General features: G+C 51.6%; 1 protein-coding gene across 6 annotated transcripts in view; it reads left to right on the forward strand.

Moving 5' to 3' along the window:
• The first annotated feature begins 3,759 nt into the window (after positions 1 to 3,759).
• The window catches only part of DVL3 (dishevelled segment polarity protein 3), a 33,370-nt gene continuing 22,679 nt past the window's right edge, over positions 3,760 to 14,450 (forward strand). For all 6 annotated transcript variants that reach the window (XM_074834118.1, XM_074834121.1, XM_074834120.1 and 3 more), the window contains exon 1: positions 3,760 to 3,986. In XM_074834118.1, coding sequence (XP_074690219.1) covers positions 3,820 to 3,986 — 167 coding nt within the window. In that variant the 5' untranslated portion in view covers positions 3,760 to 3,819. The remainder of the gene's footprint in view (positions 3,987 to 14,450) is intronic.

The following is a 14,450-nucleotide window of genomic DNA, read 5'->3' on the forward strand; positions in this document are numbered from 1 at the left end:
CCAGCTTGTTTGCTTTGTTGAACTGAATTGTATGTCTCCGGTTGTGGCACATGCCTGAGCAGGGCTTAATGGGCAAGCTAAATAACTCATTGCTATTTTTTCCTCAAGAGATTTTAAGCACATAATAGGCAGGTAGGAAATCAGCACACCGTTGAATTGGTATAACTGTTCAGTGATAACTCATGACCTCACTGTTTACAAGTAGAGAACAGTTTATTAAAACTTCTGAACTTAGAATCCTGGAATGAGTGAGGTTTGGTTTTGTACAGGATTACGTTGTGAAGATGAACCCTATGAAACTGTTATCCTTTGGCATGATGAGAATTAGTGGGAATGTTGGCTTTTAGGTATTGCAGTGTGCCCTCCTGACATTGGGGAGTAACAACTGGCAGAGAGGGGAAAGGACAGCTACAGAGCCCTTAGTAAAACCATTTACAAACCAGCTACAGGACTTGGTCATTTTAAAATCTTGGACATCTTAAGTATTTTTTTCCTTTTACAATAGAAAGATAGCTTAAAAAATAGGTTTAACATGTAGTTCTGTAAATGGCTTGGTTTTGCCAAGAGGCTCTTGATTCTTTGTGCCACTTAACAATTCCACTTCTGTCTTTTCCACATTCCTTCCTCCTTTGCTCCATAGTAGCCAACTTCTTCATGGTGCGAGCTGCTTTCTTACCCAGGCTTAAGATCCAAGGAGGGAATGTTGCTCTACAGCCAAATATCTTTGTCCTTCAGGCCTCGGTGGTGGGGTGGTTTTACAAGTGCCAAGAATAGAGTAGCAAAAAGGAGACAAAGCAGTATACTTGATATTCTCCAAGGTGGAGTTCTGGCACAGTGCGACATCCTTATGGACAAGGTAAGTGTATATGTTTTAAAGGAGCATTAATTGCATTGCTTAAGTATAGGGTAGGCTTGATGCTTTCTATGGCTTTTAATCAAGATTTATATTCGGTTGGAAGACTAGAAATGCCTTTGAGAGCAACCTTGATTGCACAATTGTTGCTATCCATCTTTTTGAGCAATGTAAGCAGTATTTTTACTTTTTCTAAGGCCATAGTAGTAAACTTGTCTGACTTCCCATCTCGTGGATGGATGGATGAATGTCATCTGGTGTTTTTGTATCAAACCCATAGCTTCAGCTGACAATAGTGCATCTTCTAGAAAAAGATAATAGTTGCGTGCTGCTTAAAGGTGTGAGTGGTGGAACTCAAGTACATCCACCTCTGCTTTGGGCTGTTCCAAGATGCACTAAAATGCCTGGAGCCTGTTTACGCTGTAAGGAGAAGCAATGCTCTTAATGCTGCAATTTTTAAATGTAGACATAAGCCAACAGGCTGTTCAGAAACTCTTCCTTGTGGACCTAGAGTGCTTAGCACAGTCCCCCACTGCTAATTTCTTTGTCTCTGTGTTCTCAACCTCTGTTCATTAAGAGGAGTTGTACTTCACAAGACCTCTGTGAGCAGTTAAATCAATCTATCGATTGAGTCTATTCAATCGCTTGGCCTGATTTAAAAGAAAAGGCAGCTGTAACAATGAGATTTCATGTACTACCACTCTGGGGGTGTGTGGCACCCTTCCTCTGGGCTGCCTGTGCTTCCTTGGGAGCTCAGCATTTCAGAAAATTGCCCTTTTAGTAACAAGGGTGTCTAATGTATATGATACAGGCTCCAAGGTGCATCCACAACTGTGCTGGTAGGTGGCAAGAGAGTGGCCCTGTCAGGGGAAGACTATATTTCCTTCACCTGGGCCCAGCTTTTGGGGCAGGGAGGTGTTGCAAAAAGACTTTAAGATTAGCTCTGTCAGGATCAACACAATAAGAAGCAGCTTAAACTAAACTTTTCCATTCCTGACCTGGATTCTTCTTTCCAGGTACGCCAGCTTTTACCGCAGAGCTCCGAGCATGAGGAAGTGACAATCTTCCAAGAGCTGATGTGGAAACATGGGAGAGTCTCATGCCTCTTACAACTTCTGCTTACCTGAGGTCTTCCCTTGATTATTATTTTTTTTAATTTTAAATTTAATGTTAGATTCTTTACCCAGTCTAGCAACGCTGCCCAGATAATTGCTAGCAATGCCTACAGGACTCTTTCATGCATGAGGAGGCTATTTAGCTCACGCCTGCCCGCCAGCCTGAGGAGCTTGGCTCTGTTCCCTATAAGATCTCTGTGGCTCCTCTTCCTGCGGCAGGTGAGTCTGGCGCTGAGGGCTGGTGATGTACTCTCATGCCCCGTGCAGGCCCACGGTGCGGTCCTTGCTCTACATTTGTTCCTTCTAATCCAGGATGGTGCAAGGCAGTTCTTGGCCTTCCTGGTGGTGGGTGTTCCCCAAACTTCGTCCACCCCAGTTTTGCTCTCAGCCACAGCTCGAGGAAACTGCTGATGGAGACAGTTCCTCGGCACCCCTTGGATGCTGGCGAGGTGTCCAGAGGGGAAGCCACCCAGCCTGAGGCTGCTGCAGCACAGAGGCAAGTCCTAGGGGCTGGGGTCACAGTGTTGATGACTGTAGGTAAGAGAGTGATAGGTTCTGGGGAGAGAGAGGGTGGGGAAGAAACCACAGAGCCAAGGGGCTGTTGGAGCAGATATGTGCACAGTTGAAGAGGCCACAGTCTGTATAAAGGAGGATGCTCATGAAGAGCAGAGGGAGTCTGCTTGGTGAGGAAATGAGGCTGGGCAACTTGAAGGGACACAGCGGTGTCCAGTGCCTGAGTATCAGGGACAGTTGTTGCATGGTGACAAGGGGTTTGGAGGGAAGTCACATCTGGAGAGGAACTGGGGTGGGAGGTACTGTGTGCTCCTCTTGTGCCGCAGAGTCCCAGTGTGGGGTGGCCATCAGAGACGGAGTATGGTGACTTGAAAGGCGTCTGGACATGGGAGGACAGGGTAGAGCAGGATATGCCTCATGTTCTGCAAGCCGTACTCGAGGGGCATGGGGATGGCTGGGAGGCGTGTGAGAAAGGACCAAGGCTGCAGAGATGGAAGGGGAGACCTGCCATGAGAAGCGGTGGAGGCTGTGGGCTGCAGGAGCACATGTGGCCCAGGAATGACCATGTGTATGAAGCTGCACCAGTGGGTGGGAGAGGGGATGAAAGCTAAATGGGGGTGCGGAGCCTGGGAGGGGGATATGGAACGGGCGCATAGGTGCACGTATACAAGGGATGTGGATGTAAAGTAAAAATCCAAACCTCTCCACAGGCGCTGGGGCTGTGCAGGGCCGGGGAGGTGATGCGGGGTGCAGTCCCGGGGGGCATGCACCCGGGTGGGGCGCAGCGGTGGATGTATGGCCCTGGGGAGAGGGGTGGATGGGGCCGGTGGGGGTCAGTCCCAGCCCGGGGGGGGTCTCGTATCAGCGCGGGATGTAGCCGGCGGGCAGGGTGCGGGCCTGGACCGTGGCAGGGGTCTGGGTCGAGGATGCGCTCCGGGGGTGCCCGTTGAGCCCGGTCCCGGTCCATCCCGGGGTACCGGCTCCGGGTGCAGGCCCGCTGCGGGCCGGGGCCCCGGTCCGGGCTGGGGCTGGGGCTCTGTCCGCGGCGGGGCGCCGGTTCCGGTTCCGGCGGAGCCGGGGCGGCGGGCGGGCGGGCGGGGGAGGAGCCGGCGGAGCCCGAGCTTGCGCTCTGGAGCCGGGCGGCGCTGGGACCCGGAGAACAAGGGGCGCGGGGGACCGGGCGTGCGGAGGCCGCAGCCGGGCCGGGGCGCGGGCGGGGGCCGGGCGGGGGCCGAGGCCGGGGCCGAGGCGGCGGCCGGGGGTGGCGGGCCGCGCCGGGCCGGGGGCGGAGGCGGCGAGGCGGCGGCGGAGGAGGCCTGGCGGCCGGGCAGGGGCGCCATGGCGGCGGCCGAGACGAAGATCATTTACCACCTGGACGAGCAGGAGACGCCGTACCTGGTGAAGCTGCCGATCCCGGCCGAGCGCGTCACCCTCGGCGACTTCAAGGGCCTCCTCAACCGCCCCAACTACAAGTTCTACTTCAAGTCCATGGACGACGACTTCGGGTGAGCGCGGACCCGGGCCCGGCCCGCCGACCGCCCGGCGGGAGGGGGGGCGGTGTCCCCAGTGTCCACCCGTGGAGGGCGGGCTCCCGTGAGGAGCTCTGGGGGGCCCCTGCGGGCCTGGCTGGGGACACCCGCCCCGCACGCTGCTGGGGGCTGGGGTTGGCCTCCCCCTCCGCCCGGGGAGGGCGTCCCCTCGGTGCAGCGGGGCTGGGACCCCCGGGGTTGGCGTGGTGCCCTTCGGGACCGGCCCGGTCTGGGGAGGGGGACCCACATCCATTCTCTACCCCCATTGCTTTGCCCTGGAGGGGGGCGGGGATGGTGCCCCCCCGCCTTGTGCTCTGTCTTGGGGGGGGGGTTAGACCCCAGGGGCACATGCACCCCCAGTTACCTCACCGGGGGGGGCTGGTGGTGATATCCCCCATGGATCTTCTCTGGGGATGCTGCCTCTGGGGACAGCCCCCATCCTCCCTGATGTGCACCCACTCGGGGGGGAGCTGCCCCCTGCTAATTCCTGTGTGGGGGAGCTGGTGGCATCCTCCGTGCACCCTCTCTAGGGCTGCGCCCCCATGTCTGCCAGAGGCACTTCGGAGGAGACCATCACCCCATCTGAGGATCACTCCCTCCCTGTACTCACAATGTTTGGGCAGCACCTTGCCTGAGAGGATATCTCCCAGTGCAGCCCACCCTGGGGGTTTATAGGGGTGTCATCCCACCACATATCCTACTCAGGATTGTCATTCCCCATCTAAAGGGCCTGGGCATCTCCCACTGTGCCTGCCTGGGGAAGGTGCCCCTTGTTTCCTCCACCAAGTGGGTACGGGGGCAGTGTCTTCTTCACCAGCCCTTCTCAGGGAGAGGATCTGGGGGCAGTTTTGTTCTCCTACCATCCATTTTGGGGTGGGCCATCCATTTTGGCAGCTTTGTCCTCCGCATCCCATCTTTGGGGAAGAATGGGTAAGGGGGACCAGCTTTCTCCTCCCCTGCCTCCATGGAGGAGTGAGAGCTCTCCACGTGCTGCCCATCTCTGAGCAAGGGGTGTGTGCAAGACCTGCTGTACCCATGTACGTGTCCCATCGTCAATGTAAGATGTCCTGTGCTCGATCTCTGGGATGGGTCTGTACAGAAGAGGGGTGCAGTCCTGCCTCGCATCCCATCTCCTGCAGGGCAGCTCTCTTCCAACACCAGTATTTTCATCACTTCTTTTGTGATACCCATTAGTTCCTTCCATCACGTTTGGCGGTTTGGAGGTGAGGAGGTATATTCTGTTCCTTGTTTGGATGGTTGTGCTGACTAATCTTCTGGGGAGTCCCTGCTGTCTCCTACCTTCATAAAGTTGGTGATTGTTCTGGGGAGCAAGTACCATGTGAAGCCAACTCTCTGTAAGACCCTTTGTCTCCACGCTTCTGTGTAGAGTCTTCCTACATCTGCATCTCCTCCAGCCTTTTTGAGGACCTCTGTTTCCATCCTGGGAACGTAGCTTCTCTTGGCTTTCACAACATGTGACTCTTTACCATTCCTAGCACTTTGGTGTTTGAAAGAGTTGCATGATTCTCCTTCCTCTGGATTTTTTTTCCACCTCCGAAGATTTAGCGTTTACAGTTAGTCTTGTGTATGGAGACTGGGACTGCAAAAAGTTTTCAGTTTTATAGTCTTCCTAGTGTCCTCTTATGGCACCAAATACCTCCCTAGGCTGTCATCTTGGCTCGTACCCTACGTTGAACAGGGCTGGGCCTGTTCGGGGCTTGGATGGAGATCCGTGTGGCTGCCTCAGCAGGGGGTGCTCTCCCCTCTGCAGCCAAATTATCCCAGTGCCCAGGTTCCCGTTAGCTTGGGAGGTGCCAGCTTTCAGATGAGGCTTGAAATTTGGAGTCACTCCTTTGACCACAGTCTGGGATGCTTTGCCTCCCTAAATTCCTCCTGACCCAGTGGAGAGCTTTAGTCCTCAGAAGCTTCCCCGTTCTCTCCAGGCAAATAGAAGTCTCCAGCCCTCATTTTCCATAAACTTCCTCAGCAATATCAGTTGCCTGTAGATCATTTCCTGTCCCTCAGCTGTTGAGTAGCGTTGGGTGCTACGAAACAGCTGCTTCTCCCCATCTCAGAGGGGACCGTGTTCATTGGTGGGAGAAGCAAATTCTCCGTGCATGCTGTTTGTAAACAAATGCTTTGGGATCCTTTGAAATGTTGTTCTTGAAGTGAATTCAAACTTGTCTTGAATGAAATATTGCCATGTGGGTGGGAGAGTGTCTGCGTAACTATAAACAAAGTTTAGTAATAAATAGCAGCGTCTCGCATTGGGAAGAGGGGTCTGGTGGCAGCACAGTTCTGTGCTGTGCCTTTTCATCCTCCTGTTTCTTTAAGGCTCCACAAGAGGAGGCAGATGGTAGATTAATGAAACTCAACGTTAAAGCAGCATAGGGAGTTGTGCAGGCTAGCACAGGGAGGAGAAAATCACTTGGGAAGATGCATTGAGTTTAGGTGTGTCAGAAATGTATGGGGTGAGATTTTTGTTGGGACCAATTCAGCTCATTCTTCTGGGAAGAGTGAACCTCTCTGGAAGGGTAGGTGCAGCTGAGAGAGGGGTCGGAGGCTGCGTGTGGGCAGCCTGTTCCTTGGCGAAGTCCTGTGTGATGAGTTGCGCAGTTGGAGCAGCACCTGGCAAGGTCTTGTGTGGAACAGAGGGGAGAAAGCCTCTCATGGTGCTACCATGGATGCCCCATCAGGAAAGCTGTCTTTGCTCCTTACCAGAGAGCTGAAGAACATGCTGGTGGTTGGCTGGAGCACAGGGAGGGGACAGCCAGAGCAGTCCAGCTGCAGCCTTGTCTCTGAGAAGCCCTGGAGCCCCAGGTACCGCTCAAAATAGAATCATAGAATTGTAGAATCATTTAGGTTGGAACAGACCTTTAAGATCATTGAGTCCAACCAAAATATTTTGTGATCCCTGGTAATTGGTGTCCAGGAGAGAGCAAGCCATTGGTCTGCAGGGAGAGACAGGGACAGAAGGGCAGGAGGCACCTCAGCTACTTGACTGTAAATGCATGGGCAACTAGTGAAAACCAGGTTAGCGATGGCTGTATTCAGAAGCTGTGTGCCGAGGAAGGGAGTTGCACTCTCACACGTGTATCCCTCTCGGCCACTTCCCTCAAGATGCCCTCTGCCCAGCAAGGGGGATGGCCTGGCTTGTGCTGACAGTTTCTGAGCTGGGCTGGTTTTGTGAGTTGGGCGGTGTCCAGGAGTGGTACCCAGGGTAAAGCCCCTTTGTAAAAGAGACGAGCTGTTAACACTGAATGGCCCCATGGCAGCTGATCAATGAGGAGGAGACCTGCAGGTCCAATGGCTCATGCTTTTTGTCAGTGATTGGACCTTTTGCAGAATCCCTGTGGCATGACTAAGTTCTCCTCTCATCTCTTGTTGGGAATGGAGGCATCTCACCTTCCAGGGTCAGCTGGTTTCCTCTCACCTCTGTTGCCCAGATTGAATCTGTTTCTCGCTCTTACTCCTCCTTCCAGGCTGTGGGTCTCCAGGCTGGCATTCCCTTCGGCTCACCCCATCCCCAAGGCAGTATTACAGCCACAGTCTTGGTGTGTGGGATTTTTCATTCTTTTGTTTATCTTGTTAATATTTGTTTGCTCTGAGAATCAGGGCGGTGATGGAGCAGCCTCAGTGTTTATATCTCCTTGGAAATGTGAACTGAGGCTCCCCTGGGTGGCTGTGGAGTTGTTGGGCTGTGCCAGGAGCTAATCCTACTCAAAGCACTCAGCCCCAAATTAAGACGACCCCAAAATGCTGTCACCTCTATGTGGGAAGGAGGAGAAATGAAAAGATTTCATACACCCGATCCTGGGAAGAGGAGCTGTGAGCAGTAGGAAGGCTGCAGGGTTTTGTTGTCTGGTCTACCCAGCATGTAGTGGGCTACAGCCACAAACAGAGAATCCAGCCTGAGCCCAGCGGTGCGGAGTAGTGATGCAGGGTGCAGCCATTTGTGCCCTTGTTGGCTTTGTGTATTGCTAATCCCAGAACTGGAGACATGTGGAGGAGCTAAGCACACTGATGTAGTACGCTCTTCTTGGACCTGAGATATTTATGGACCTGAGATACTTTAAAGTGTGAATGTGCTTCGCTGTGAAGTGTGGAACTACCCTTAGCCTCATAACCTTGCCCTCATTACAGAAGGAAGGTTTGTTGTTTTTTTTTTTTTTTTTGATTCAGTGTTTTACAGGTAAGATCTGTGTGCTGGTCAGCAGGAGAGAGCCTTAGATCAGTGCAGTGCTATGACCGCTTCTGAGATCCATGTTCTCCATCAAGCCACCCACAGGTTTTTCGTGGGGTTTTGTTTTAATTTCTGTCTTTTTTGTTCCTAATCTGTAAAATGGAAATTCTAACAGTGCTCCTGTGCCTTGTCCACTTGACACGGTGAGCTTTTTGGGTGAACAATCATGTGGATTTTAGCGTGACAGAGCTTTCAGTTCCATAGAGGTTTTGCAAGAGCAGTACTGTAAATTCTCCTGGGGACCTGTGCAGTGGGAAAGGAACAACTGCACTGATGGTCTGTGGTTATTTGTAGTTTGCTGAGACATGGGCTTCAGCAATGCGTAGATACCTCCTGCCTGAGTCCATCGTGAGAAATGTACCTGTCCCTGGGCAGCATGGATCTTCTTGCCAGCCAGGTTGTGTGCATGTTTGCCCCAGCTGAACTACAGGTTTGACTTTTCATCTGGCCAGGTGACTGGTACAACTCTGAGGGTAGTCTTCTATCAGTTGAAATGTGGTTTCTTTTGACTCATTTTTTGCTTGTAATTGATGATGCTCATTTTCTATCAATTGAAAGGTGTTCCTACAGGGACATGCTGAAGTTTAATTTAAACTTTTCAAAGCAGTTTCAGTTGAATGAGTGCAATTTGTGCATCCAGGTAAGTCCTTGTCACCTGGCCTGAAGTTCTGTCTCATCTTCCCATAAATTCGGAAGTACCTGAAAGTTTGAATTTCTTCTACGTGTGGAGAAAGCACTTGGGTGATCCTTGTGCTTATGTCCACTTTTCCACCTCTCCTCTTCCACGCTGGAGAGCAGAAGGGCCCACTTCTGCAACGGGATCATCTCCCCTCTCCCCGCCTCACCTACTTGTTCCGCACTGCCAGGAGGACACCAGCGATTCGAGGTACAGTGGTGGGATGGTGCTGCTCCTCCTCCCACCGCTGCTGGTTTCTCCCCCTTGTAGGTCTCGATTCCAGTTTTAACTTCAGAGCTGTGGTGGGTGATTCCTAGGTCTCAACTGTCAAGTGAAAATTGGTATCCAACTAATCACTAGCCCAGTATCTAATCCAGACCTGCATAATTATCACCTGCTCTCCAAAGCTGGGTATGAGGCAGTGATTAGGGCAACACTCTGGAAGCAGAACAAAGCGGGCGCTGCTGGAATTCCCAGCGCAGAGGTCAGATGCCGTTGGTATTTGGCGACCTCATGTCCTGCACATGTGCATGGGGAAATGCGTTGACGCTCACTGAAAGGCTGGGTGATTTATTTTTATTGCAGGGTCTTTTTGAAATTGATGCCAGCAGTGACTGTCCTTCTGGCTCGAAGCGTTTGGAGCCAGGGAAGGGATCCTAAACTTAATAAGCAGTGTCAGTCCCTAAGCAGTGGTGAGCCGCTGGCATGGTGCCCCTGCCTTTCCTGCCAGCTCTTTGTAGCGTGAGTTGGGGGAGTTGTTTTATTTTGATTTTTGAAACTTTATTTTTTAAATCTTGAATTGAAAACTCTGTGATCTGCAGATGACCTTTGCCGATCCCATGCCCCTGATGGAGAGTGATTCCACTTCAGCCTGGATTTCGTGCAGGGAGAGGTTGGCAAGAGGTCTGTGAACAAAAGGGCCTCCAAAACTGCGTGTGACTCCCTTGCATGCACGCGTCCTTCGAGGTGCTTCTGTCTGAGTGACAGCATTGGCCTGGTTGTGAGGTGGCCATCACTTTTCTTCATTTTCTGGCCAGTCCCCATCCTTTCTGCGTGGAGGGCAGCACTTACCCATGTGAAAGGCCACAGCATTCCATCTCTTGTGCTCCCCGCTCCAGAGGATGTGTGGTTCCCTGCTTGCTCACGTGAGATGTGCTGCCCCAGGTCCACCAGAGGTTATTTTTTGGACATTTTGCATGTAGGTTACTGCAGCCTGTGCGTCTGTCTCTCTCCTGGGCTGCTGAGGATTTGGCAGAGAGCTGCTAACCACTGTCTGTGCTTGTGGTGGGAAGTTCCTGTAATGCTGCCCGTGCTGGGGGGTGGCCCGTCGACACTGGAGCTGATCCTGGCTGTAGCTGCTGCTGGAGGCTGTTTCCAAGTGTCGTGGTAGTGGGGGGGGGCCCGCGGTGGTGGTGGTGGGCCGCAGCAGTGCTAGGGCTGGGGTGCAGATGGACAGGGTTAGTTGATGGTATTTGCTTTTTCCCTGGGTTGTATTGTCTGCGCCTGGCAGTGTGTGTCCTGCTGTTCAGACCCAGCCATTAGTGACTCCGTAGGTGTCCGGCTTTGTCTGTTGTGGTTGGAGCTGTGCTCTGAAGGCCACATTGGATGGCAGTCACAGCCTGGTTTCTTTGCCCAGGGGTGGCGTTTGGAAAGCCAAGTTAGCCAAATCGGGCTGCAGACCAATTTCCCTAAGGCCTTGTCTGTACTATGCAAACAATGAAGCTTTACAACAGCTATTGAACTTGTTTGCAGCTCGAGCTGGTCAGAATTTTTTTTTGACTGAATGTATTTTCTCCCAAAATATGGTGTTATATTGAAGCCAGCATTTTTCTTGGAGAGGTATTGTTTTCAATTGTGTTTTTCATGGGAATGTTTCTTAATTTTAAGCCTCCCTTGTCATCTCTGAAAAAAAAGAGAAAGAAAGGTTAAGAAACCTTTGCCCATCCATGAGAATGCAGCTGTGTTTTGAAATCATCTGAAGGACTCTGGTCCTCCAAATTCCTGCACAGAGCAAAAACCTACCTCGAAGTCTCAGAAATTGCTATGAAGTAAATCTGTGCACCCTGACTGTGGTGCAGCTGTGCCCCAACGTGGTTGAGTCTCTGAAGTCAAGGCCAAACATTGTGAAAATGGCTCATAAACCATCATAATCAGGGTTGTGACCTGAACGTTGTTCGTTGTTTTGGGATGATAGTGGCGGCCTCACTGCTCAGGCATCTAGTTCCCACTGAAATACAACTTTTCAGAGTTTCATCTAGAAGTTGGCTGCTCCCAAATCCCAGACCTTGGCTCACCCACAGACTGGGTACTGGATCTTCTGGGTGGTGGTGTAAGGAGTGATGTTTCTTCCTGTGCAGCTGTGATGAGAGCAGGACAGGCATCTGGGGACGTAGCGTTTCATAATGGACTCTGAGAAGGAAGGTGCTGGCTTGTAGGGATGGAGGCAGATAGCCCATGAGCCCAGGACCCATGTGCTCAGAGCACTGAGCCTTGAAGAAGTCCCTCTTCAGTATGCTCCTGGCCTCCTTCACCTGTGATTTCCCCACCTGCTCTCCCAGCAGGCAGAGACATCTGGGTCTGGCAGCGTGGTGGCCTGAACCCTTGAAGGTGGGGTTAGTTATCCACCACTGTGTGTTTGGGGATGCTCAGGGAAGAAGGGCGCTGTGAGTATAAACAAAGAAAATCTGGTTTCCCTCGCAGCTTTTCTGCTGCACAGATGTGTTTGGCTTCGATGCTCTCTCAGGGTGGGCATCAGGCCCTCCGTCTAGACTTGAAGGCTGTATATGTAGAGGTGTAGGGAGCACAGTTGAAATTCGTGAAGTCCTTTTTGAGCTCATGGTACTTAAGGTGGTGGGAAGCCTCTTGCATGTCTGCATGGCAGTTGCTGAACTGTTCTGAGCTGAGGGTATCTGCTGTAATGAAGTGCTATCCCTCCACCCTTGACTGCATCCAAATAGATATAACAATGTTGTGGTTTAGGATATTTGATCTATGTAAAAGCCCATGAAGGAGAGCTGGGCTTGCAGAACACAGCAGAGACTGTGCCTGCAGGAAATTGCCTTCATGTTGTCACACCATTTTTGCATCTTGCTGCACATCTGATGAGGCAGCAGTCAGGGCTGTGTGTTTTTAGTGTTTCCTATTGATTTCCTCCTCTCTCCATCCCTTGTTTGTTATTCGGAGCCTGCCCTTCTGACCTGTGCTAGATGGATGGTGGTTTTCCAGAAGGGGGATGTGGTACCACGTGGCTGTGTTACTGTTTGTCCTGATGGTGCTGGCTCGTTAGGCAGCAGCTGGCAAGTTAAATAAAACTTAATCCTGACGGTGGCTGCTGTTGGAAATTTTTGGACCAAATCCTTTTGTGAAGGCTTTTTGGAAGACATTGAAGTAAGTTACAAATCTGGGAATTAGTTTAATCTCTGTGACTTTGTCTGCTTTGTCCATGTGCTTATCTATGTAATGCCACAGTGGCCTTAGGAGAGTATGTGAGCTCTTGGGCTGTGAATATCACTGTCTCCAAGGGCTGCATTAGCTTGCAGAGCTGAAGTATTAGTATCTCGCTGAGCCCCTGCTCTGAAGCTCTTGGTTTCACTTGTTTCCGTCGCTGTATTGTTACTGCTGTAGCACTAATATTAAGCCCGTCCAGGAATGGGCTGGAATTCTCTGGAGGCTTTGGCAGGCAGAGATGCCTGGTGCTGACCTTCCTGTGCCGTGTAATCCTGTATCGCAGCAGAGGGTTGGGACTGTTGTGGTGGTTGTATCAGGTATTTATTAAAGGAGACATGCCAGAGGCATTGTTTTTCCAGTCACAGCTAGCTATTGAAGGCAGCAAAAGCAGCATTTGGGTACCCTGCCACTAAGTCTTCTGTGTTGGTTATCCCCTTGCTGGGGCATCTGTCCATGTGTCTTGTTTGCTAAAATTTGCCATCTCGTGAGAACTGGAGGAAAAGAAGATACAGTGAGCAGTGACTTGAATCACTGCAGTGGGAGTCCATCCTTCTGGTCCTGGCTGAAGATGTGAGCTGAAGGGGGGGAAGGCTTCCTTGCATGACTTGGAGCAGAGATCAGTTTCTGGGAGAGCTGGCACCAGCTGCTGTGTGGGAAGGTCTTTACTCTGCTGGTTTTTGACCTGCCCCTAGGGTTTGGAGAGGAATTTATTTGCTACGTGGCCCCTCTGATCGCTGGCAGCTGTCTCTGTGATAGGCTGGGAATTCAGGATCTGGGTAACAGAGGCTGTGGGCTCTTCCTTGTTTTCTGATGTCTGGCAGCTCCTGCCATGTGCAGGCTGGTTCTGAGGGCACTGAGAGTCTACCAGAGGGGTCTGTGTTTTGGGAGCTCTGTCTCTGTGTGGATTAGCATAGTGGGGAAACTGGTGCTAGCACATTAGCCTGCCCACTCACTGGTCTTCAACTTTTTCCCTCAGCATTGCTCTGACCTATCTGACCTGCTTGAGATTCATGGTCCTTTTGTGTCTCACCATCTGCGAGCAAATAGGTTGTCCCCTGTCACTGTGCTGTGCCACGCCGCTCTTTTTGACAACCAGAGCAGTGTCAGAAGTGCAGTGACAAACCTGGCTTTGTGGCCCGACGTGATCAGCAGGGCAGGGGCAGGGAGAAGGCTGCTGCTGTGCTGATGGCTGTTAGCTAGGTTGGCCCCAGGGTGCAGCAGCTTCTCAAATCGAAGCTTTTTTCAGAAGCTGTGATGGATATGCAAACTCCATACTTCTGTTTGCATATGGCTAACGAGCTGTCCCAGTTCGTTCAGCCCTGCCTAGCTAAACCAGTATTTTAGTGCCATTCGCAAAGAGATTTGCCTGTGGGCCCAGCTGAGGCTGTGCTATACTGGAAACCCGTATAGGGGCTTAATGCAGGAAGTCTTGCCATTGCACTGTGTTCATTTGAATTTTTTCTTACTGGCTTTTGTAGCTCTGAGAAGGGTGGATTTTCATGGATCTAGCTGCACAGCCGAGTCCCTTATGGCAGACCTCCTAGTTGCCTTAGACCTGGTGCTGGTAAACGCACCTTTGGGTCCTGAAGTGGCTCCTGTGAGATGGATTTTCCTTCCAGAGTGAAAGTGTTTCATTTCAGCTGGGGCCAAAAGGTAGGTTAGTTTGGGAAAACTCTTAAGACTGTTCCCTACCCAGGCATCCTAGAAGCAGCAGAGGAGTTTTGGGGTGGCAAAATCTGCTTCAGCTTAGGGTATGCTCTGTCTGGGTTTCCTTGGGGCAGCTCTGACCTACTGCAGAGGTATGTAATATCTATACAGGGTGTGTGCGTTGAGTCTGATGTGTCTGTGCTTCTGAATCCCCCGCGCAGAAACATGGGAGCCTACTACAGCAGTTGTTTGTTTTTTTTTTTTTTTTTATATATTGCCAGCGTGGGACACTAAAAATGTTTTGGTGCCTTCATACGACGTTACCTTTGGTGCAGTTGGTACCTGTGCTGTGGTAGCAGGAAGCTGCATGGCACACATGCTCTCCCATGTAGCGAGATGTGTAGACTTGAGGTGGAGACTGTCTGGC

This window comes from Strix aluco, chromosome 9, assembly GCF_031877795.1.
Source record: "Strix aluco isolate bStrAlu1 chromosome 9, bStrAlu1.hap1, whole genome shotgun sequence".
NCBI classification, from domain to species: Eukaryota; Metazoa; Chordata; class Aves; order Strigiformes; family Strigidae; genus Strix; species Strix aluco.